The 25928-nt window shown below is 39.8% G+C and overlaps 1 protein-coding gene across 3 annotated transcripts in view; it reads left to right on the top strand.

Moving 5' to 3' along the window:
• Positions 1–25928, top strand: part of Herc6 (HECT and RLD domain containing E3 ubiquitin protein ligase family member 6) — a 52371-nt gene that overhangs the window by 851 nt on the left and 25592 nt on the right. For 2 of the 3 annotated variants that reach the window (XM_036182820.1, XM_036182817.1), the window contains exons 2-12: positions 1331–1490; positions 2557–2633; positions 7945–8172; positions 10089–10186; positions 12058–12185; positions 14875–15011; positions 15479–15552; positions 19646–19764; positions 20666–20725; positions 22920–23013; positions 25297–25486. In XM_036182820.1, coding sequence (XP_036038713.1) covers positions 1331–1490; positions 2557–2633; positions 7945–8172; positions 10089–10186; positions 12058–12185; positions 14875–15011; positions 15479–15552; positions 19646–19764; positions 20666–20725; positions 22920–23013; positions 25297–25486 — 1365 coding nt within the window. The remainder of the gene's footprint in view (positions 1–1330; positions 1491–2556; positions 2634–7944; positions 8173–10088; positions 10187–12057; positions 12186–14874; positions 15012–15478; positions 15553–19645; positions 19765–20665; positions 20726–22919; positions 23014–25296; positions 25487–25928) is intronic. The other variant, XM_036182818.1, reaches the window with a different exon arrangement.

Below are 25928 nucleotides of genomic sequence, written 5' to 3'. Positions count from 1 at the left end.
ACGCACACACGCATACAAATAAGTAAAAACAATACAATATTTTTCAAAAGAGGCCAAATGTAATCACACCAAGAGGCAGCTGTAATGGCAGGGCATAGTTTCTGCCTGTCTTATTTTCTGTGTATGTAGTTGATCCTTAGAGAACCCTGTCGTTGTAAAGTATTGAGTTTGTATTTAAACAAGGTGTGCTTTTACCAAAACATACTAACCTATTAGGGGTTTTTATATATGATACTGATTCATAGTCTTGTAAGTATGGATCTAACTAAAGTTCTAGTTTGTCTTTTTGTTTGTCTTTTGTCATTTTACATGCTAGGCAATGACTCTACCATTGGGCTATACTATATTGCCAGGCCTTGACCATGTTTGATTATGTGTTTAGAGTAATTTGAAGAACTGGGTGGAAAATGGAAACTAGTCCTCTGTCCTTTTAGATGCAGTTCCTGGAAACTGCAAATTTAACAGGAAAAAAGAAATTAACAGGCAATAAAACAGCACGCAATCTTAGTAATCTTTTACCTAGAGAATAATTTGTGTGCATAGGAATTCACAAAAAGTAAATGAAATTCAAAGAGGTGCTTAGATTCAGGAACTTGTGTATTCTATTTATCAAAAGAAAGGTGGTTGGGACTTTACTGGGTAATAAATTGTGTGGAACCATCAAGAAATAGTGATAGAGCGCTTTCCAGACATGAATGAGACCCTAGGGTCAAACCCTAGTACTGCAAAAACAGAACAGAGCACAAAAGAAGCAGAAAGAAAGAAAAAGATAAGCTGTGTACATCAATAACCTAAAGCATTAATTGGAGCATTTTGTCACTCATGAAGAGACCAGCACCAGAGTGTAAGGGCTTGGGCTGCACTGAGGGGTATGAGCAGATTCCAGCCAGAAATTTGCCCAGAGCTTAAGGGAGAAAGACAAAATAATGCTCTTGGTTAAAGTGCTCAGAACCTGGTAAAAGTTAGTTGGGCAGCTTCTATTCTCTGTGTAGGGGTGCCGGGCACGTTTCAGTTTCGTTTCCCTGGGCTGTGGCTATCATCTTCAGCTGAGTTTCAGTTTGCTTACATAGGAACTCAAAGTGACCAAGCCTTGCCAACCAAGGTGTGTCCATGTAGTCAGTATAACACAGCTGGGTTTCCACACATATGTTGTGATCATATTGGATTGCTTCCTCCCAATGTTTAGTAAGGACTTTAGACTTTGGTTTAACAGACATTGAAGGAGACAAAGATTCTGGGTAAACTCTTCGTTTTTGAAGGCAACTACTGTTTTAAACTCTTAGAAGCTTATAATCTTATGAGGGTTTTCTATTTGTTTTTGTTCCCAAAGAACTAATTCAGGCGTTGGATTCTCTGCACATTGACCTCGTGAGCTGTGGGAAGGAGCACTCCATGGCTGTCTGCCACAAAGGAAGGGTCTTTGCATGGGGAGCAGGTTCTGAAGGGCAGCTGGGGATCGGAGAATTTAAGGGAATAAATTTAACGCCTATGTGAGTATTTTAATTCACTCTCTTTTCCAGTGATTTCGAGTGCTAGGTATTCAAATACCAGGACACAAAGATGACTATGACGAAGGTATCCCTAGCCTCAAGGGTTAAAATGTGGTGAGAGAAGTGGTCAGGAAATCATTTGTAGAACCAGTTGATTAATTAGAGCCCTTGAAGGAGAAAGTAAGAATGAAATGATATGTGATTCTTGAGTCCTAATTTTATTTATTGTGATATACATATGCAAATGCACTTGGACTCCTACAGTAAATAAAAACCAACAACAACTATTTCAAGATACCAAGGACTCAGAAAGAAACCTCACTTGATTAACTTGGATCTGACAAAAGCAGTACCTCTCACATTAACCACACTCTGTGTTATCTCACAAATATTCAAAGAATGAAACTGTGATGAGAAAGCCTAAAGCCATTCTCTTCCACCGATAGAGACAGGTGTTCAAGGTCATCCTCAGTCAGAGTCAGAGACCAGCTAGATCTATTCTTTCTTACCTTATAGATCCTAAATCACACACACACACACACACACACACACACACACACACACCACAGAACAACTGATGCTTCGATTAGGAAGGAGTGTAGAGCTCCTTAGGGAGCCAGATGCCTTGTTGTTTAGTGATGCACATGGTTAGATGTATAAGATTGCTGCTGGCCCTACACTGTCCAGGGAGAATACTGCCACGAAAGCGGCATTAGCAGGGTCAGTGTGGGACAGGAGATTCTGTATGGCCTGATGAAGAGATATGAGAGGGGCCGAATAAGTGAGAGAACCCAACGCTACTCCGTCTTTACAAGAGAACAGTGGTGCTCTGGAGTTCCTGGAGGCTGGGTGTGAAGCCATGTCTCTAAGTAGCTAAAACCATAAAAAGAAGGAAGGAGAAAACACTTGACACTTAGAGAGAATGGCATTACAAAAGAACAAGAAAATAAAGTTGTGCCCTGAGCTCGGAGGTATTTTCTAGAATACTTTTAAATGTCTGTAATTTCTTTGATAATTCATCATAAACAAGGTTTAATGGATCTTTGTGGGTTTTTTTTAATTATAGGAAAATAAAAGCTCTGGCTGGCATAAAAATAATCCAAGTTTCCTGTGGACACTACCACTCCTTGGCATTATCAGAAGGTAAGAATACCTTGGAGACTTCTGAATGCCACTAGAAAATATTTTTTAATATAAATTATAACCATGGATTTTTAATCCACCAGGTTTCATTTTAATGCAATAGGACTATTTTTTCTTTCTTTCTTTCTTTCTTTCTTTCTTTCTTTCTTTCTTTCTTTCTTTCTTTCTTTCTTTCTTTCTTTGTTTTCAAGACCAGGATTCTCTGTGTAGCTCTGGCTGTCCAGGAACTTGTTCTATAGACCAGGCTGGCCTTGAACTCACAGAGATCCTCCTGTCTAAACCTCCCACCATATGCTGGGGTTAAAGGCTTGCACCACCACACCCAGCTGCCTTTAGAACTTTTTTTGTTTTTGTTTTTTTTCTTTTTAATGTGGAGCTGAGTATCGAACCCAGGGCCTTGCGCTTGCTAGGCAAGAGCTCTACCACTGAGCTGAGCTAAATCCCCAACCCCGCATTTAGAACTTTTTAACTGCAGGTTTCATCAGGTATGGTGTTTTTTTTTTTTTTTTTTTTTTTTTTTTTTTTCAAATATCTTTGTTCTTTTTTAAAGTAGCTGGCATCTCACCACAGTACGGGAGCTCCTTTTCACATGAACAGCCAACTTCAGCACTGCCTTTATGCTGAAAGTCTTGTCCGCATCAGCAAACTGAAACTTTAGATGAAAGAAAAGTTGAGATGTTGACTCAGAGCCGGATGTTTTCTTACTGATCTTTTCCAAACTTCATCGTCCTCATCCTCAGCTCAGGTTTCTTGATGGAGTATATTGGGGGATAAAACTGCTTTGTGCAGTGTCTGGAGGCTTCAAATTAAATGAACAGATGACTAACAGAGAAAAAGGCACTCCGGCGTTACTAATATTTTGGTGTGGGAGAGAGAATTCACAGAAAAGAAATGAAGTAAAAGAAAGCCTTAGATCGGGGACTTGCACAACGCTTTCACAAAGGAAGGAGATTTGGGGTCCAGTGGGTGATAAGTGGCAGGGAAATGGTTAAAATTTGCCTGAGGAAAATAACTGAAGATACGGGAGGTTAGTAAGATTTGTTCGTGCAAATTTTTCTCAGAGCCAACTCTTTAATTCAGGGCTGAAAGTTGCTCTCTTCTCCCTGTAATTTTTCACAGAAAACATTATATCTTGTCTTGTACAAGGAGAGAGGGGGTTCTTCTCACACCTGCTGATTCTCAGTTGCCTTGCTTAAAATAATTCTGTCACCACGGTGACAGTGACATATTTCCAGTTAGCGTATGCTGATTCCCTTGAAATGACATGTAGTATTTTCACATTCTTTCGGCAATGTCTTATCATTAACTTCTTTAACTGCTGAGCCTTATCTCCTTCTCATCTGTAGGAATATTGATGCCCGACTTACAAGTTGTGTAAGAAAATTCAATGAGAGAATGTACATAGTGTGTCTTGAGGGCTGTTTACAGCATAGAGTAGGGCATTACACACATCAGCCTCCATCCTTGCTCATTCTTTCTCTTAATGAGCACACTAAGTGTCAAGTTCTGTCACGACACTTTTCAAACTAATTTTTTGTGTCCCAGTGCATGGTCTATCTTATAGGAGTTTCCATGGGCTGCTGAGTGGAATGTATATTCTTTTGTGTTGGAAGGAATATTCTGAAGATATCTGTTAGGTTCATTTGAAGTATGATGTCATGAAATTTTGATGTTTCTTTGTGTATTTTTTTCTCCATATAGCCTTTCTATACTTAGAGAAAGTAGGGTGTTAACATCATCTGCTATTATTGGGTTGGTGTTAATCTGTTTCTGTAATTCTGATCCTGTAGTTGCTATGAAGTTGTGTGCACTAGAGTTTGGTCCCTGTATGTTTAGGATTCTAATGTTTTATCAGTTAACTGTTCCCTTGATTAGAATGAATGGTAGAATTCTAATTTGTTTATTTTGAGTCTTAACCATCTCTTCGATTAGTTCCAGTTTGAAGTCTATTTTGTCAGATATTAGGATGACAATGCTTGCTTGCTTCCTGGTCCCATTTGTTGGGAATATTTTTTTTGTATCTTCTCACTTTTGAGTGGTTCTTTTCCTTAAAGCTAAGATTATTTTCTTATAGTTAACAGAAATATGGATTTTTGTTTTTTTAAATCCAGCCTCTGTCTTTTAATTAGACGATCAAGTCCATTAATACTGAAATTTATTTTTTAAAGGTGTGTGTTGATTGTGGTCTTGTTCTCCTTTTCGGTTGTCTGTGTTCTTAGGTTTGTGTTTTAGTAATTGTACCTTCATTTTTTTTCTTTCTCCAGTCTCTTAGCTGTGCTTATTCCTGTCTTCAGTCTGAAGTATTTCCCCCAGTATTCTTTGCAGGTCTGATTTTCTACATATGAATTCTTTTAGCATGTTTGGGTCACAGAAAGTTTTTCTTTCTACTTCAGATATGGCTAATAGTTTCACTGGGTACAGACATAGTTTGGCATTTGTGGTCTTTTAGGACTTTGATACATTGCTCCAAGTTCTTCTGGCTTTCAGAGTTTCAATTGAGAAATCAGCAGTTGACCCGTCCTGCAGGCCAGGTTATTAGGTCGGACCCGAGGAGGCACCACCTGAAAGACCAATGGGGGCGAGAGAGGAAGGAGACCAGGCGCATAAAGAAAGACAGAGACAGTCTGAGTCACGTCAAGGTCTCATTTATTGCAAAGTAAAGCAAGCTTATATACTGGTGGATATGAGGGGAAGGGAGGGAGATAAAAAAATTGTTAGAAAAGGGTTCAGGACGAGGTCTCTTCGGTCCAGTGCTTAAGCAACTGATCAATAAATTAGAAAAGGGTAGGGAGAGGTCTCTTTGGTCCAGTGCTTGAACAACTGATCAATCAAACATACTCCAGGAAATTTAATCTAAAAGCATACTTTGTGGTTTTTCCAGGAATGATTGTTTTGCAAATCAATGGGTGCAGTTATGCCAGATCATCCAAGCAAGAAAAGTCAAGGCGCAGCTATCCAATTTTTGGTTCCCAACAAACAGTTATTATGATGGGTTTTCCTTTACTTGTTTTTCTCTCTTGCAAATTTCAAAACACTTTCTTTCTTCTGTATATCTTACTGTTTTAACTATTGTATGCTATGAGAACTGTCTTTTCTGGTCTCGTCTATCTGATATTCTGTGCGTTTCTTGTGTTTCTGAGTAGGTCTTTCCTTAGTTCGGGGGCTGTTTCCTTCTGTGACCAAGCTGAAGTTCTGACCTGTGACCTTCACCTGGGAATTGTCTCCTTTATCTGTGCCTTAGTCCCAAGATTTGGTCTTTTCATCTTTCCCACAATCCATGCCTGTTCTTTTCCTGTGTTTTAAAATATGCTTCACATTCTTTGCCTGTGCTGTCTCATTCTCCTACTTTTCATTTTGATATTCCATCTTTTGCCTGATCACGTCTGCTTGCCAGCCTTTCCTCTGAGTTTTCTGAATGGGTTATTGAGGTTCGTTTGTTGTTTTATTTCTGTCCCCATTCAGTTTGAGTTCTCTTCATTATTTCTATGTTTTTATTCAATTTGGATCTCAAATTCTGTAGTGTCTTTGTCATTTCACTCTTGTCTGCTTTGTCTTCAACATCGAACAGGCGTTTATTCTCTAAGTTCACCAAACTGTGTCTTTTATTTTATTTTATTTTATTTTATTTATTTATTTATTTATTTATTTATTTATTTATTTACTGCCAGAGCTGAGGACCAAACCCAGGGCCTTGCCCTTGCTAAATCCCCAACCCCATCTTTTTTTTTTTTAACTCCTTGAACTCTTTGATGAAATTTATGTTGTTCTTTTTTAGGTTCTGTACCTCAGTGCCCATGTGGTACTTCTCACTGAAGAGCATTTCTATGGGACTGGTGGGTTTGGGGGTTTGGTATATGCTGTCTTGATCTTTCACATTGTTTTTGCAAGAAGACAAGGGTAGGCAGACTTGTTTTGTCAGTTGTGGTTCTGATGTGGACACAGCAGGCTGTGAGGCTGGGCTCTAGTATGAGATGTGTGCACTGGGCTTGGTCTGGAGAATGGATCCATCCCAGTCCACACGGGGTGACCAGAGTCAGGAAGAGTCATGCCAAAGCATGCAGAAGGGTTACCTGTATCATCACATGGACAGGTTAGAAGGTCCTTGGTGGAAATGAACCTGTTATCTGGTGAGCCTCAAAGAGAAGGGTGGCTGGGAGTGGGGTGGGGTGGGGTGGGGTGCCAGGATCTCTGGCAGGCAGCTGCAGAGTGGCCTGAATTGGGGATTGAACTTAAATGTTTAAAAGTTCACTTTGGCCATCTTTGCCAGAAAGACTGTTAGGAGCAAGGGGGAAATGTGGGATACCAGTTTGAGGCTACTGTAATTTCCCATGGGGACTTGGCTAAAATGGTAACAATTGAGAGACGAGAAAAGGTTGTATTTTGTGTAGATTTGGCAGCCGCAGGTGGGAGCTTAGGATTTTCTATTTTGAATCATATAAAAAACACAAGTCAAGGACAACACCAAGTATTTGGTGGCAGAAAAGCAGTAAGAACACAGTTGCCTTTGCAAGGGAAAATAATAGACACTGTTTTGAAGGGGCTCCTGAATATGAATTTGTTGACATATATGCCTTGCCTTTCACCAGAAAAATTCAGTCCTGTTTCCTTCTTTATCCTTGTTTTACTTTTGAAGGTTTGTAGAACTAAGTACAATACAGAGAGTAGGAGAAAATCGTGTATTTGCAACACGATGGGTAAACTTGTAGGCTATTATAGTAATAACCTAAGCCAAACATAAATAGACAAATACTAACTACCTCACTTTCATGTAAAATCAAAGAAAACTGGACTCATAGAAACAGAGTAGAGTGGTGGTTGCCAGGAGTGTACAGGTAAGGGAAATGGAGTGTTCAGAGGCTACAAACTCATGAGTATGATGTACAAGGTCTGGAAACTCGTTGTCCCATAATATTAACAATATTGCTTTATAGACTTGGCATTTACTAAGAATGCAGGGTTTTGTTTTGTTCCACACTCTTGTTTGCTTATTTTCTTGGAACTGGCCATTGAACCCAAGACCTGGCTTAGTCTGAGCATGCTCTAGAACTATACACTCCAACCCTGCAAGCAGAATTTGAAAACAACAGCAGCAAAATCCCTGTGTGAGGCAATTTAATCAGCTAATTCTGGCATTTGTTTTAGAGTGTGTATGCATATTAGAATCTTACCTCAACATTTCAAATATATATGTTTCTTTTGTCAAATATACCTCCATAACACTGAAAAAGAAGTGTGGAATTGGGTTTGATAGTTTTTTACTATTTTGGTAATCTCGTAGGTGTACAATTCTTAAATGTTCTTTGTTTCATAGATGGCCAAGTGTTTTCATGGGGAAGTAACAGTCAAGGTCAGCTGGGCCTGGGGAAGAATTTCCCGTCCCAAGCCAGCCCACAGAAGGTGAAGGAGCTGGAGGGAATCCCCCTGGCTCACGTGGCTGCAGGTGGCAATCACAGCTTTGCTCTCTCTCTCACGCGGACTTCCTTTGGCTGGGGAAGCAACAGTGTTGGGCAGCTGGCCCTCAGTGGGAAAAAAATGGAAGGTAAGAAACTAGTTTTGTCCTTACAACAAATTGATATTCCATTGCGGCTGGAAGACTAGCCACTGTGATGATAGGGCACATCACAGTGGTTTCCACACTGTCTCGTTAGCATTACCTGGGAAGCTGTCTCAGTTTCCTATTGTTTCTGGAATAATATCACAAAAGTTTTAGCAACTTAAAGCGATGCACTTTGTATCTAGAGTCAGGAATCTGTTACTCGGTCTAGGCCAGCAGGGTTGCCTTGCTTCCTGAAGGTTCTGGGTGAGAATCCACTTTCTTACCTTTTCCAGCTTCTATAGCACTCTAGCATGACTAGGATATTCCTTGTGTCTTCAAAGCCTGTGGTGGCAGATTAAGTCTTTCTTAAATAGTGTTATTGGGAAACTGGCTCTTTTGCCTTGAGTTTCCTCAGTTAAAGCAATGACATTGGGCCCACCTAGATCATCCAGGCTAACCTCCCTACTATAAGGTGAGTTGATGAGCATTTTTAACTCTACTGGCTTCCTTATTGTCCCTTTGCCAAGCATCCTATCATATTTACAAAGCTCTGAGCTTGGGATATAAACCATTGGTCTACCTTTGAAGCTCTCGATGCCCAGGTTGAGCTCCAGTCCCAGTAGATCAGAATGTCTGTGAGTGACAGTCAGGCTTCAGCCATTGTTATGGATATGGGAATCGATGATCACATGACTAGTTTCTGTGCTAAGATAAAAAACAAGTCTCCCCAAACTGTCCCTCTAAAATACAAGTCATTAAGAAGTCTTCTCCACTGGGCGGTGGTAGAGCAAGCCTTTAATCCCAGCACTTAGGAGGCAGAGCCAGGCAGATCTCTGAGGCCAGCCTGGGCTACAGAGTGAGATCCAGGAAAGGCGCAAAGCTACACAGAGAAGCCCTGTCTCAAAAAACCAAAAAAAAAAAAAAAAGTCTTCTCTAAGAACTCCATTCTCCTCTGATCATCTCTTTGCATTTGGCTAATATATATCAGCACCTACTCTGTGCCAGTACTTTGGAGGGTACTTGCATCCCATCTAACACTTTGAAGGTAAGTTCTCTTATTCTCTGCGTCACTATGATGCACTGCTATGCATCAGAGATGAATACAAATTATGATAACATGTTGAGAGCTTGCTATACTCTAGGTTAATTGCTTTATATGTTCTAGAAGGCTAAGGGCTTCCAGAAATAAGTATGAAAGTGCAGATTTTCCCCCCTCAAATCATAATTTTTTCTTCCTAAACTTCTGAATGTTCACTTTAAAAATTATGTTGAGTTATAAGACAGAAATGCAAGAGATTACAAAAGTTATAAAAATATAAAGGAAATTCTGAGATACCCCTCCTCCCCACACACACACTCCAGAGTATAGAAACATTTCTAAATGGTCTTATTAAATAAAAACACAGAGCTGAATATAGGGGTGAAAGCCTTAGAGAGATCAGGGAAATAGGGAGAGCCACCCCCCAACCTTACCTCACCAACTCTGCAGCTTCCAAATGCAAGTCACTTCCTGTCTACCCACGCCTTTATTGCCTTGCTGTTCTGCCCTCTCTTTGGCTATCTCAGCCAAACTACCTCACTCCCTTGTCACTGTCTGTCTGTACAGACCTCCAGGTCTCTATGATTGGTACTGGGATTAAAGGCGTGTGTCACCACACATGGCTATGTTCTCTAATATGGCCTTCAACACACAGAGACCCTGCCTGCTAAATGATAGGATTAAGGGTATGTGCTGCCTGACTTCTTGTTTACTGAAACTAGCTGGCCTTTTCCCTTTGATCTCCAGGCAAGCTTTATTAAAGCAGAAATAAAATATCACCACAGTTCAGCACAAATAAAATATCACCACACCAGAGCACAAGCTGGTCTCAAACGAACAAACCTGCCTCTGAGTCTTTTTCTTCTATTCTTTCTTTCAGCATTGCAAATCCACAAGCCTCATTCAATTGGGGCCCTGAAGAAGCTGGGTGTGATTTATATTAGTTGTGGTTATGAGCACACTGCAGTACTTACCCAGGTAATCCAGAATGTGCTTCTCCTTTTTAGACATCACAGAACTATGAAAAAGATATGTGTGCTGTGTATTGTTTGATCTTAGTGTGTCCAGGTTGCTGTCACAAAACCCTATGAATTGGAGAGCTTATAGGCATACTTCTCACAGCTCTAGAAGCTGGGGTATCCAAGATCAAGGTGCCAGCAGACTTACACATAATGATGGGTGACCTTCTGATTCCTAGATGACAGTTTCTGTGTTCTCCCGCAGTGGGAGGGGTCAGGGTGTTCTCTCTTGAGTCTTCTTTTTTAAAGAGTATAATTTCATTAATGAAGGTTTTACCCTCATGACTGAATCATCTACCAAAGGCTCTCTTCCACCTCCTAATAGCGCTATATTAGAAATTATGTTTTGTCTTAAAGATTTATTTTGTGGATATGAATGTTTCGTCTGCATGTATGGCTGAGCACCACACGCACACAGTGTTCATGGAGGCCAGAAGAGGGCGCAGAAGCCCTGGAACTGTGATTACATACAGTTGTTAGGCTCTTTGTGGATACTGTTCTTAACTACTGAGCCATCTTTCCAGCTCCTGGAAATTAGGATTTTAAGTTTATCAATTTAAAAACACAAATGTTCAAATAGGACATAAGATGGATTTCAGTATCAAAACATACCTATTTAATGTACAAATGTCTAAAGTGGAAAACTGAAGTAAGTATAAGTCAGGAAATAGTTCAAGGTACTGTAGTAGAAGCTAATGTAGCAGCTAATCTTTTAAGTCATTATTCACTGTCAATGTAGGTCTACAGAAAAATTGGTTTTATCATTTTCGATAATCCACTCCACAGACAAGAACACTCTTTGTTATATTTCTTGTTGATACAATGACAAGCCAGTTTCATTAGACTTTTCCTCTGCCTCTTCTCCTGGCTCTTCACTTTATTCCAGTGGGCCAGATTCTTCTCATCAGCATAAGGAACAGACTTGAAAATGATTTCTGTAATTTAAATGCTTGTTTAAAAACTGTACTCTGCAGGACCAGGTAGAGTATCAATGGTAGAATGCTTGCCTTGTTGTTGGAGTTGATTTTTGGTGCCAGAAAAAGAGTTTATATACCAAATGATTTTTTTACTTTTATTATTTTTATTTTATATATAATTAAATTATATATAAATTATAATAATTTTATTATTATTATTAACTACTACTATCTTCAATGGATTAAAAGGACCTTAGGAATGCTGCATAAGTGCTCTATCACTTAAACTACATTCCTGGTTCACCAAATTATTTTATTATTTTTATTACTTGTTTGAAAACAATGACTTAAATTAGGAAACCTCAGTTGTTTGAATTATATTGATCTTAGTAGACAAGAGAAAGCTAAAACTCTGTGTGTGTGTGTGTGTGTGTGTATGTGTGTGTGTGTGTGTATGTATGTGTGTGTGTATGTGTGTGTGTGTGTATGTGTGTGTGTGTATGTATGTATGTGTGCGTATGTATGTATGTATGTATGTATGTATGTATGTATGTATGTGTGTGTATACATGTGTACAAGGGCAAGAGGATTTAGATTTTTTGATTCCCTGGAGCTAGAGCTCCAGGTGGTGGTGAGCTGTCTGCCTTGGTGGAAGGAGTCAAGCTCTGGTCCTCTGCAAGAGCAGTACATGCTCCTAAGTGCCCAGCCATCTTTCTAGCCACCTCTCTTAGCAATTTTAAGTATGTAATATATTTTTAAGATCTTCAAAGTGCATACTTTTAAAGAAAATCCCATAAATCAATTTATAAATACTTTTTGGAGTAACAAAATGATTTGGGGTAAGTTTTTTGGAAATTCATAAATACATATATCTCGAAACATGAAATTAATCTGACTCCTTATTTCTCAACAGGATGGACAAGTGTTTACATTTGGAGACAATAACTCTGGGCAGCCACAGCACAGGCCCAGGAGTGAGAGAAGAGGCCCACAACTCGTGGAAGGAATTGGTGGCCATGTTTCTAAGATAGAGTGTGGAAGGTATTGAGCCTTTTTAAAAAGTTTGAATAGAAACTATTAAGTTTATTACTTAGAAACCCAAAAACATGTGGCTACACTTTTAATAAAGCATTGTTTCTTGAAAATTTACTTCTTTCAAATACATTTTTATTTAAAAATTTCAATTCTATTAGTTATTATGTAACAAATAATTATTAGAAGTTTAGTATCTACAGACCACCTTACTATGAGTAGAGGGTAGGAGAGAGTTAAGTAGCAAAGGTGGTAGTGTTTGCCAGCTTAAGTAGGTAAGAGAAATTAATCTCAAGCATGCAGAACATGATGAGTATTTGCATATATTCAGTGTTCTATATAACCTCATTATGAGGGGATTTTGAGTATTTGTATATCTAACCCAGTACATTAAAAAGTAAAGTGCTTGAATTTAGAACACATGGAATAGAATATGGGACTCAGAAATAAATTTGCACAGATACAGCTATAATAAAAGTGATGGAGGAAGATCCCTGACATCAGCCTGAGGCCCCCAGAGACACACAAGTATATTTGCCCACACTCATGTGGGCATGCATACCTACATGCATGGACATCATACACATACAGATACACAGAAAAGTAAAAAGTCAACTCTAATGGATTACAGACCTTAATTTGAAGCCTGAACCCCTGAAAGTGCTAGAGGGGGCAAGAGGAAAATCCTTCAAGACAGGCGTGGTAGAACTTTCTGAGGAGCAGGACTCCAATAGAACAGAAGTAGCTCCAGGAATTAACAACTTGAATTGCGTGGCATTTGAAAGCTTATGTAAAGCAAGGGAATCTACCAGCAGAGTGAACAGCCAGCCTACAGAACGGGAGAAAATCCTTGCCAGCTACTTCAGACAGAGGGCTATGATCTAGCACACAGAAACAACCCCAAACTGCTAGTAAAGGGGCCATGAAATGAGTGCGTAGTTCTCACAATAGGCCACACAAATGTCCTGTAAACATATTTAACTTCTGTAGCCATTGAGACTCCACCTCACCAGTGTCAGAATGGCTGTCACCAAGGCAAAAAGCACCAGGAGTCTTGGCGAGGGTGGAAAAAAATCCAGCGCTGGTGGGAGTGTAAACTGGGGCCGTCACCATGGAAACTAGTCCAGAGATTTCTCAAACACTTAAAAGTAGAATTGTCATTTGACCCAGCTGTAGCACTCTTGGGTACACATCCAAAGGACTCTATATCTTACCACAAATACTTGCACACTATTCACAAAAGCAAGGAATGTCAGCCTAGATGTCTCTTGATAGATGATGGATAATGAATATGTGATGAACATGCACAGTGGGATTTTCCTCGCTATCAAGAAGAATGGAAAATGAAATTTTCAGGAAAGTGAATAGATCTGGAAATTACCATATTAAGAGAAGTGACTCAGACTCAGAAAGACAATGTTCTCTCATGTATAGCTTAGCTTTTACTGTTTGTCTGGTATATGTATGTGGGTGAAGGCGTGATAGGTCATGAAACTATAAAGGGAACCAAAGGGGGAGGAAAGACATGTTGAGAAAGGAGGGCAGTGGACTCCATGTGACATGAAGGCAGAAGGGGTGCACCAGGGGTGGAAGGGAAGGGAGGAGGGACACAGAGAGCTGTGAGCAAACAGGGCGAAGAGGATCAACAGAAGAAATCGACTGGGAGCATCAATGTAGCCTACTATCCTGTGTGCTGTTTCAAAAATTAAGAATAAATGCATGAAATACACGCTGTGTAGCTCAGCTGGTAGAGTGCTTGCCAGTAGAGTAAGGGTCTGAGAAAACACGGACCCCAAACTCAAATAGTATGCAAAAAGCAAAGAACGTCTACTCTGAAGAAACAGGCAGCATTTGTGGGGTCAGCCACTTGTACAAAATGGCGACCATGAACAAAGGCATACAGGTTCTTTCAAGCAGTTAGGGGAGTTTCAGGAGCAGTTGGTCATCTCAAACATAATTGGTTAAGCAAGCAGCAGTTACATTAGTGTGCTTTTAATTGGCTGAAGTTTAGTCTGACCATTTTTGGACATACTTGCCCAAGCTTGGGCAAGTCTGATGTGACTCAGAAGTGGGTTGCAGGTTTTGCCCTTGAGATATTGTGGGGCTGACTAAGGTCTTGTATGTGCTCTTTCCCTATCTCAGAATGCAAAGATGTTGTGGATAAATGGCCCTTTGTTGTGAGAGACACTTGTTTTGCCTCTCTCAGAGAACTGAAACCTAAATTCAGTCGTGAGAGTGGGAGAGTTTAACCCCTTCATTAGCACTCACCAGGTCCTGGAGTAGATTCCTACAACCACATACACTAGATGTGATGGTAGTGGTACCAGGTGTAATGGTGGTGAACTATGCTTCTGAGTCCAGCACTAGAGAGGTTAAAGGCAGAAGGTTCAGAAAGTGAAGATTATCCTGTGAGATAGTTGCAAGCCTCGTCTACATAAGAGTCGGTTTTAAAACAAAAAACAAAAAAGACACATGGTAGGATCCATAGTAAATCCTCATCACTAGTGCTATTTTGAATATTACTATAAGTTAATGACACCTGTTTAGTGATTCACCTAGTTCACTGCAACACTAACACAGTAATGAGACAGTTGGCTGCATGTCGAAGATAAGTCTGTCATTTTGTTTTTCTTTGAAATCATGAGAGTCCGGTTCTTCAGAATATCATATTATCATTGTATCGTATTTTATGTTGTAGTTATCACACCATTGCATACGTTGACCCCACTGGTCAGGTGGTATCTTTAGGCCATGGACCAAGTCCCACAAGCAGCCCAACTCATCAGGAGGTCTCAGCAGAGAACTCTGACATCACCTGCCTGCTCTCTGCAGAAGGTATGAGTGCTCCCACTAGCTCATGGCTGATTGACTGAAGGGGACATACCACTTAGCTTTCTTCCACAAGATCCCACTGAACTATGCTTATGGTTCTTAGCTCTGTTATTTTAAACCGCTGCATTTTTTCCATGCAGTAATAGGTAATCATCTCTAAAGACTTAACCAATACAAAAGAAGACATTAAGTTGGTTACTTAATTATCTTAACAACATGCTTTGATATATTTAAGCAAACACCTGAGCATGCCAACCCCGGTTCATTATGCAAATGCCTAGACAACTAAAAGGTTTATTGAGTGAATAAATGAATAAATAGCATTTTCTGTGGTCAAAATTAAATTGTTAGGCTATTTGTAATAAAAAATTAGGAGAGTGTAAATTTCCAATAAGTGAATAAATTTGACTTATATAGATTGATTTTTTCCCCAGGTAAAACTCTGAACATGTCTGTTTTACTTTTTTTAGACCTCATGGATGTTCAAGTCAAAGACATTTTTGCTGGAGCACATGCCAACTTTGTGACAACTCATCAGGTATCAGTATGTATTATTTCTTTTTAAACTTATTATTTCCTCTAGATTTCAGGAATTATTTCTTTTTCTGGCACTGGGGAACCAAACCCAGAGCCTTGTATATGCTAGGCAAGCATTCTCCCCTAAGCTATACCCACCATTCCCTAAATTTCAGGCTAGTGTTTGAAACGGTGTATTATTCATGTTTTCAGATTTCTTACTAAATGTACTCTTCTGCTAGAATGGTTTTGAATGTTAGAATGGTGGGCAATTTAACAAGACCTTGTCTCAAAAACTGAACAGGGAGCTGGGGATGTGGTTCCATGGGAGAATACTTGCCTAACATGCAAAAGCCCTGGATTTGATCCCAAAGTGGGGATGGGAGATGGATGGGGGCAGGGAGGGGAAGGCTCAGGCCAAAAGAAGAGAGAGAAGATGGGACAGGGCGATGCCTGAAACAGAAGGGGGAAAGGAGTACAGAACCAGGCTGTGGGCTAAAGCTTGGAATACGGAGGGGGAACAAAGAAGTCATAAAAGAGTGGTTTCCGTGATCCATGAGATCCAGGAGGTGCCTTATCCAGAGAAGCAACAGCACAAAAGTCTGGTCAGAGGGGCACCAAGTGTAATTTTCCTTTAGGAGGGGAAGATTGTGTTGTTTTAACAGAAATTGAGAAACCTGCCTGGGGTCAAGACAAGAGGAGGAGAGGAAGGTTTGTGACAACTGAGGCATTCTGACAGTAAAGTAAATTAGAAGATCACAGGAGGGCTTCTCACGATTCACTGAAAGTGTCCCAGAGCAGGAGGGAGAAAATGGAGTCCAGTGCAGTATCAGTTTGTTTCTCTGTCACCGTGATAAAACACTGTGACCGAAAGCAAACAGGAAACAAAAGGGTTGAATTGCCTTACAGCTTACAGTCCATCGTGAAGGGAAGTCAGGGTAGGAACTCAAGGCAGGACTCGGAGACAGGAACTGAAGTAGAGACCATGGAAGAACACTGCTTACTGGCTTGCTCTGCTACCTTTCTTGTACCTCCCAGGCTCTCCCGTTGGGCATGGCACCACTCACAGTGGGAGCTGGGCCCTCCCACATCAATTATTAGTCAAGAAAATGCTCTAGACACAAAAAACACAGGCCAATCTGATAGAGTCAATTCAATTGAGATTCCCTAAGCTTTATGTCGAGTTGACTAAAACTTTGATAAGTGTAGAATTGAGATGTCTGAGCAGTGATATAGTCCGTGTGACTGTAGATGGGGGTGAGCTGGTGATTAGTTATTGGTTGATGACCAAAGCTAATGTGAGTGTGAGAGAAGCAGGGGCATGTGAGTAAAGGCAAAGGGAGATGTGCAGTAGTCAGAGAGAGAAAGAGAGAGGCAGAGAGACAGACAGACAGACTGTCTTTGGGAATGTCCATTTGAAATTTGTGACTGAATGTGGTGGTTCAGCATGCTGTGAAGTCATCTTCAGTGGTGTTAGACATGTGGAATTGACTTTGGAGTAATCCAGACTTGAACGTAATGGCAACTGGAATTTTGCTGTACAATAGGGAGGCAGAAAGAGTTGTGGGAAGTCTAGGCGCTCAGCTAGTTGAAGAAGAGTAAGATGGTGATTGCGGGTCTGAGATCTGAGTACATGAAAGAATGCTGCACTGGGAGCCTCGCTCAAAAGGAAATGAATCAAGAACGTGGTATGTGATGGTCAGAAAGACTTTCAAACTGATGCTTAAAATGGAGCAATTTCTAATGATAACATCCAGTTTATGTCCGGGAAGGAAAGTGGTGCTTTTCAGTGAAGTGCTATTTGCATCCTAACAATCATTCAGAGGTGTATTCAGACATTTTAGGTTGGTACATTGACAGTGGCCGCTACTGGTATCTAGTGGGTAGGGTCTGGGAATAGTAAGGATTAAATCTTACTATGTATAGGATCCTTCACAACAAAGAATTATCTAATCTCAGGTGTCAATCGTTTCAGTTTAGAAACCTTCTCCGGGTCATGAAGAGCTAAAATGAGGAGAGACAGGAGTGGAGATAAGATTGGGAACTGAGACACTGGAGTAAAAGATAGATTGTGTTCATCAACTTTGAAGTTACCAAGAATGAGGACAGGAAGCATGACAGGGGCAGGGGTGAACTCAAAAGGGACACCTGCTTATTAAGTTTTCAAGGAAGGGGAACAGAGGCCATAGTCTGATGTCATGCATACAGAGAAACGAAGGACTTCAAAGAAAATAAATGACACATAAGTGCCAGTAGGGGGCAGCACTTTGTACTGTGATCTTTGGATGTAAGAGAACATAAATCTTAGTATTGATAAACTACAAAGTCACCAGGATTTAGATCAAGGAACTCAGGTAGGGTGTGGAAGTGTGGCTCAGTGGCCCTTCTGCTTGTGTGACTAAGGTCCTGGCTCAGATCCCATCACCAGTAAGGGGTGGAGGACTTGAAGCATGGTGGTTACACATGTTTTTCAAGAGGATTTTCTTTGATTCTTGAAAAAAAAAAGTGGTATAGAATTTTGCCATTCATGACAAGTTCAGTAGAGATGGAGGCATTCTTTTTTTTTTTTTTTTTTCTGAGCTGAGGATCGAACCCCCCAGGGCCTTGTGCTTGCTAGGCAAGCACTCCACCACTGAGCTAAATCCCCAACCCCTCAGAGATGGAGGTATTCTTTACAGCAAACCATTAATGTCACTCTCTTCTTTTCATCTTTCAGACAAGCTCTCTCTGTATATCTAGTCTAACCTGTAACTAGGATCCTCTTACAGCAGCCTCCCGAGTGCAAGGAAGAAAGGCATGTGCCACTATGTCCAGCCACTTTAATTTTTATTGTTTTAAATATTTATAACACACCAAGCACCCAGCATTCGGGAAGCTGAGGTAGGAAGACCTCAAGTTTCATGCCAGTCTGGGCTGTATGAGGCCTTATCTTATATTACATATAAGATGTGTATATGTAGTATATATGTTACCATTTAAAACACATTGCCTACAGTATTCTATGACATTAATTGTGCGCATAGTGCCATCAACTACTGTCACTGCCTCTCAAACCTTTAACCACCTCAAACAGACACCTGATTATGGTGATATTTTATTTGTGCTTTAGTAACCAAAGCTAGCCTGGAGATCAATGGAAAAAGGCTAGCCATTATAAGTAAACAAAGAAGTCAGGCAGCGGAAGCACAAGCCCTTAGCAGGAGAATCTCTGTGTGTTCAAGGCCACACTAGGGAACAGAGTCAAGTGTGGTGACACATGCCTTTAATCCCAGTACCAACCACAGAGGCCTGAATGTCTGTATAGACAGACAGAAAGTGACTGAGCTGTGTAGGAAGAGGAAGTGATGTAATTGGGCTAAGAGAGCCAATGAGAGAACAGAACAGAACAGGCATATAAACGTGAGTGAGTATACAGGAAGAAGCTGTCTTTGGAAGCTGTGGAGTTGGTGAGGTGAGGATAGCTCGTGGTTTGTCCTATTCCTCTGATCTTTGTCTCGGGCTTTAACCCAAATTTCTAGCTCTGAGTTTTTATTTATTAAGACAATTTAGAAATTCGTCTATACCTGATATCTATTAAACAACAATTCCTCGTTCCCCACCTCCTCAGTCCTAGACACATTCTGATTTCTTTCTGTAAGTTGGCATATGGACATCCTTTAGACAAGTGGAATCATATAATGCTTTCTGTTTTTATTTGATTTATTTCACTTAGCAAATTTTAGGATACACCCATCTTATAGTAGTGTATCGGTTTTTCCAATGCTAAATAATATTTCATTGCATGTTATATATGTATCGTATTGAAAATGCATTTACCTGTTGATTGGCATGTGTTATTTCTATCTTGTGGCCATGTGAATAATGGTACGATGAATTTTCATTTATAACCACCCATTTCAGTCTCTAGTTTTCTGTGTTATTACACTTTTTAAAATGCAGACCAAGCAAAATGGCCCAAGTCAGAAAGCCAAATACTCAGGCCAACCTGACGCCAAAGCTCAACCCACCAAACACTTGCCCAAGAAGGCAGAACTTGAGTGTGCCAGGTGCTTTATTGATTGTGACTCAATGTGTGTGCATTTCTCTGGTCATCTTTTTTACCTTTGTTTTCTTTCTTGAAGCATACTAAGTCCACAAGTGTTTCCATGAAAATCCTGCCAGAAATTAACCGAGTCAACCAGTCGCTGGCAGAGAAATGGATAGCAGCGAAAAGAAATAAAGAGTGTGGAGAAGCCAAAAGGTGACCCAGCTTGATGACTTATAAAAATCCACTCCCATGTTTCTCAAATGCTGATTACATTGTCCTAGCTGTGAGAAAGAAGTTTTGGCTTGGTTGTGACAGACTTTACATTTTGAGTGGGATTCTCTTTTACTACCTCTTGGTTGGATCAGTTATTGATGTTTATAGCAATTAATCTTTTATTTAATATGCTTAAGAGCTACAGGGAGCACGTAAACCCCACATACCTCTCTATGTAAGGCAGATGTAAGAATGAAACTGAACAGTAAGTTGTATTGTTTTCAGATCCTCATAGTTGCCTCACTAGCATTTCAGAATTTAGTGATGGGTGTCAAATCTTCAAAGTGATGGGTTTTATTCAAATGCCTGGAAAAGCAGCCATGAAGAGTTTTGGTGAGACTCGGTAGTAATAACCACAAGTAGTATACTCATAATCTAGATACTAATAATGAACCTTTATTCATTATTAATTATTATTTGTTCAGACATAAAATAAAAGAGGCTATATGTATAGCTAACCTGAAACCCACAGGTCACATAAATCCTAGTCTAGCTATAAATACTACCCAGCAGATTTGTATATGGCAGTGGTTCTCAACCTTCCTAATGCTGCAACCTTTAATACAGTTCCTCATGTTATAGTGACCCCCCCACCATAAAATTATTTTCTTTGCTACATCATAGCTGTAATTTTGATAATTATAAATATCTACATTATGAATCATAATGTAGATATCTAATATTTCTGATGGTCTTAGGTGACCCTTGTGAAAGGGTTATTCAATCCCATACAGGTCGGGACCCACAGGTTGAGTACCATGTATATAACAATGTTCCCTCACAATGTCAGAATATTGGACACTGCCTGGCTGTGACTTGGCCTTTGTTATTATCTTTGCAGAGAAATTGAGAAGATATTTTCATCTGCTGCTTGTTTGACTGCAAGTTTTTTGAAGAAAAGGTAAAATGTCAATGGGAATTACCTTTATTTAAAATACTGGGGGTGGGTATGGTATTTAAAATGAAAATTACAGAATCAGGTTGAGTGTTCATTTTGTCAGCACCCAGAGTGCAACATCAACAATTCTTTCATTTTGTAAACTGCCTCCTCCATGTTCTTTGCTCTGTGCTCTTTTTGGAGGGAATGGTCCTTTTATTCAGGCTATTTATATCTACAGCTGACCAGTCATGCCTGATGTTGCTTTATGACTTACAAACCAGGAGTTCATATTACAGTTACTGCTGAGTGTGATCAATAAATAAATGAGATCCTGTTCATTTTTTTTTTCACATGTCGCTTTAGAGGAAAATCTAATTTCTCTCTTATTTGGTTTAACAGTAGGTCTGATTCTGAGAGTTGGTTAGATCATTTGATTTGGATTTTTTGTTTGTTTTTTGTTTTTCAAGACAGGGTTTCTCTGTGTTATTATGGTGTCCTGGATCTCGCTCTGTAGACCAGGCTCGCCTCGAACTCACAGAGATCCTCCTGGTTCTGCCCATGCTGGGATTAAAGGCATGCACCACTGCCGTCTGGTGCTTGATTTGGATTTTTAAGACAGACTTAGTAGTCCATGTAGTACTCATGTAGTCCAGCTGACCTTGATCTTGTTGTGTAGGTGAGGAGGACCCTGAACATATGATTCCTCTGCTTCCAGCCTCCCAAGTGCTAACATTACCTAATAGTTTAAATAATTCTTTTACTGCTCAGTACTTGGGTCTTCCATCTCTCATTTCTGTGAATCCCACAAGATGGCACCTTGGTGTATAAAGAAGGATCTTGGAGACAAGCAATGTTAAGGGTCTTAGACTCTCTCTGTCTCCTCTGGAGACTGAGCACTGCTGCTCTGTTGCTGCTGTCTAATTTGGCCTGCTACTTCTTCATGTAGATAGATCTTGTGCTTCTCCTGTGAGCTTGCTTAAGTTGACTCATGGGTTCAGAAGATGGTGGAGTCCCTGTTGTGTCAACACCCCCTGGTGACACTGCCTTCACCCTCACTCATTGATCCTACACACACCTCAGCAATTCCTTGATTCTTTTTTCTTCCTTTGTGTGTATCTTAATTAGGGTTACTACTGCTGTGTTGAAATAACATGACCAAAAGCAACTTGGGGAGGAAAGGGTTTCTTTGGCTTACGCTTCCAAATCACTGTTCATCATTAAGGGAAATCAGGACAGAAACCCAAGCAGGGCAGGAACCTGGAGGCAGGAACCGATGCAGAGGCCGCAGTAGAGTGCTGCCTACTGGCTTGCTCCCCCTAGCTTACTCAATCTGCTTTCTTATAGACCATTAGCACAAGCTGTATGTTAATGTTTTCCATTAGTGAGTTAATGCATCTTTCAAAAAGTTTCTAAAATGAACTATCAAATCTCTGTGCTGACAAGGTCTCTGGCAATAGTAAAACCACTATTATCACATTACTCCACCTCTAATGTAACCATGGAAATATAAAGCTTAAGTAGAAATGGCAGCTAGACATATGGTGGTGTATACCTGTAATCCCAGCACTTGGAAACTGAGGTGGGAAGATCACAAGTTCAAGACCAGCCTGGTCAGAGTAACAGCCTGTGGAATAGACTGACTGTCAGGGTTGATGGCGTCTTAGATGTAGTATATAAGATCTTGCTAGGGATCAGGTTGTAACTTTGTGGCAGAGTATGATTTACTATGTGTAAGGCTCTCAGTCAGAGGCCCTGGGCTCAGTCCTATTATCATAAAATAAAATAAAGTAAAAGGAAATAAAATAAAATCCTGCTAAAATTGCAGTCCACACTTGATGTTATTGGCATAGAGATAATAAGCTGTTGGTTTTTTGTTGTTGTTGTTGTTGTTGTTTTTGTTTTCCTAGACAGGGTTTCTCTGTGTAGTTTTGGAGCCTATCCTGGATCTCACTCTGTAGACCAGGCTGGCCTCAAACTCATAGAGATCTGCCTGGCTTTGCCTTCTGAGTGCAGGGATTAAAGTCGTGCGCCACCACCGCCTGGCATCATTTTTAACAAGAACACGTCTATACCTTTCTGTGTCACTCTAATCTATTATTTTTAAAAGAATCAAGCTTTAAATAAAGTTAATATTTTGTGCATGGTAAGATAAAAAGCCAAATAACATCATACGATGTTTTAAAATGTCCTTTTTTTCATCTGTTTGTGTTTATAGAGATACTGGAGAGGAGAATTTCATTGATGTGGACTTAAATATGGCAAGGAATGTCTTCAAGAGGTTAACAGCAGTGAAATGGATTTCTTCCATGGTAACAGCCACTATTTATTTGGTTTACTCGAGATCCAGCACAATCACACTTATTATAGGAATAATATAATAGCAGCTTAGTTTTGGTGTGAGGTAGGTGGCAAGGACCTGTGAATGGGGCTGGACAAGGGCGAGTCTCCATTATGAAGGTACTACAGTCCAGACATTGTGATAGATGGTGTATTTATTTCTTTTTAAACCATTAAATGCAGGGGCTGGAGAGATGGCTCAGTGGTTAAGCGCACAGATTGCTCTTCCAGAGGTCCTGAGTTCAATTCCCAGCACCCACATGGTGGCTCACAACCATCTGTAATGAGATCTGGCACCCTCTTCTGGCCTGCAGGCAAAACATGCTGTATACATAATAAATAAATAAACCTTTTTAAAAAAACCCATTAAATGCATGATGGATGTAGTCTTCTTGTTTTCAATATGAGGAGAGTAACACTGAGACATAAAGCTTCTATCTAGCAAGCACATGAAAAGAGCAGTGGTTGGGGAAGCAGGATACCTGCTGGTGAGTAGTTTAAAAAGACCACTGTCTGTTTTGAGATGAATCCTGGATGTATTTTTGATGAATCTCTGCTACTGATTCATCCCTTCTCTTCTTTGGATAACATTTCCTTTACCTATGATTTTAGCTTTTCTTTAAAGTCTGTGGTTCTGGGCTGTGTAGAAAGGAAACTTCATTAGGTTGTGAGTACAGGAAGCTGCAAATTAGCAATAGACAGCTATCAGGATGTCTTGGTATATTGGGACTGCCACAACATACTGTAGTATGGGTGTCTTATAAACAAAGAATATTGACTTTTTATAGTTTTGGAGCTGGAATATTTGGAAGCCCTGAGATTAAGCTACCAACATAACCAGTATCTGATAAGGGGGAAATCAATAGAAGACTGTGTCTTTATTGTGTTTTTATGTCATAGAAAGAAAGGGCTAAGGGTTTTACTTACAGAACCACTAATCTCATTAATGAGGACTCTATTTTTATGACCTAACCATTAACAAAATTCTTTGTCTTAATTCTTCACTGCATTGAAGGGTAGGATTTCAATATATGAATTTTGGGGAGACACAGACAATCTGTGGCACAGGAGAAAGGAAGACAAGCTATTGTCTTTTGATTGAGTCTCTTCCTCTCCATCTGTAGGAAGAAAAAACAGGGAAAAAAAAAGCAAAAGTGACTTTGCACAATTATTAGAATGATTCACATGTGACCACTTGGCACATGATCCATACTCAATTAATATCCAAACAAATATAAAGACGACCATACCGATAGGCATAGTGGCCTCAAACATGCTAGCATTTTAGAGGCTTAATCAGGCAAGACACTCAAGGGCTCCAGGGTTCCAGGCCACCCTGACATACACAGAAAGATACATTAGTTTTCCAAAACAAATACAAACCACCACCATCAAATCTCCAATTATTCCTATTGTTATTTCTTTTATATATGGTGTATCTTCAAAGTCTATCTCTGAATGAAATAAAGAACAATTCAGAGCTATGTTGGCTATGAAAAAAATAAAGACAAAAGTGGATTTTGTATATGTCTGTGTGTGAGAGAGGGTAACAGCCTTCTCTTCCCCTTTCTTTTTTTTTCCCCTTATTGAGACATGATCTCCATATCATAGACTGGCCTCCATATCTTTAGGGTGACCTTGAACATCTGATCCTTTCCCCCTGTCGCTGAGTGTTGAACAACCATACCTTGTTTACATGGTGCTGTGGGTCAAAGCCAGGGCTTTGTGCACAATAGGCAAGCCCTCATCTAAACTGGTTTTGAGTTTGTGAGTTCAAGTGATCCCTCCTCTCAGCCTTCTGAGTGATGGACTCCACATGTGTGCCATTATGACTAGCTTGCAGAATTGTTTCTTGGGGGGCAGGGCTTTGCATTAGTTTCAAACCAACTATTTATTGTGTGTGTTCATTTACATGTGATTTCACTTTATTTCCTTTATGTACCCTAAAATAAAATGGGCAGATGGCTCAAGTGAGTACTACCTCAAAGGTACATGGAATGTTTAAGAGTTGATGGTGGGGTGGGGGTTTAGCTCAGTGGTAGAGCGCTTGCCTAGCAAGTGCAAGGCCCTGGGTTCGATCCTCAGCTAAAAAAAAAAAAAGAGTTAATGGCGTTTTATCAATAGGCTCCAGAAGGACTTAAATGAACTCTAATTCGAAGATAGTGTAATGAAACCTGCAGTTGTAACTTGTATTCATTCACAGTACTGTGTCTTCTATAATCTCATCCTTATTCTTTGTCCCCTTTTGACCACAGATAGCCACATGTCTCGAGGATAATCTGCTCAAAGCTCTTCCATATCATTCTCTACATCAAGATGCTCTATTGATTTTTCTTTTGCTCCCGGAATGTCTCATGATGCAGAATCCTAAGAAGCGGAAGACCCTGACAGTTGAATTTGCAAAGGCTATTTATGAAATGAATGAGAAATCGTTAGCATTCTTGAGTAAGTCTTATAACATTTTATAAATATAGTCAGTAGAATTGCTTTGGAAGTAGAAATTGTATCAAATATTGAATAGGTTTCATCATACCTATTTGGAGTACATGGTATGTGAAGTTTTGCAAAGATTAACCAAAAACTACCCCTCTAATAACTCAGAGCAAGTGTTGTTCTTAGATGTGGGTAGAACTTTAGCATTAGACTTTGTTAACCATACAGTGTCCAATCACAGTAAATTATACATTTCAATATTTGCTCCCATTTTGAAAACTTTAAACATTTGACTAAAAATCAAGGTTAAACTTAGCACTGTTATTTTATTCAAAATTATGATATTTTCATAATTTTAAGTGGATGTTGAAGATCTGAGGTTTAAAAATTACAAAGTTAAGCATAAGTGAACTATCAAAGATTCCTGTAGCATCTTCAAAGGTGGTTACAGACT

This window comes from Onychomys torridus, chromosome 3, assembly GCF_903995425.1.
Source record: "Onychomys torridus chromosome 3, mOncTor1.1, whole genome shotgun sequence".
NCBI classification, from domain to species: Eukaryota; Metazoa; Chordata; class Mammalia; order Rodentia; family Cricetidae; genus Onychomys; species Onychomys torridus.
The sequence above is the reverse complement of the archived record's forward strand: the minus strand, read 5'-3'. Positions and strand labels throughout refer to the sequence as shown.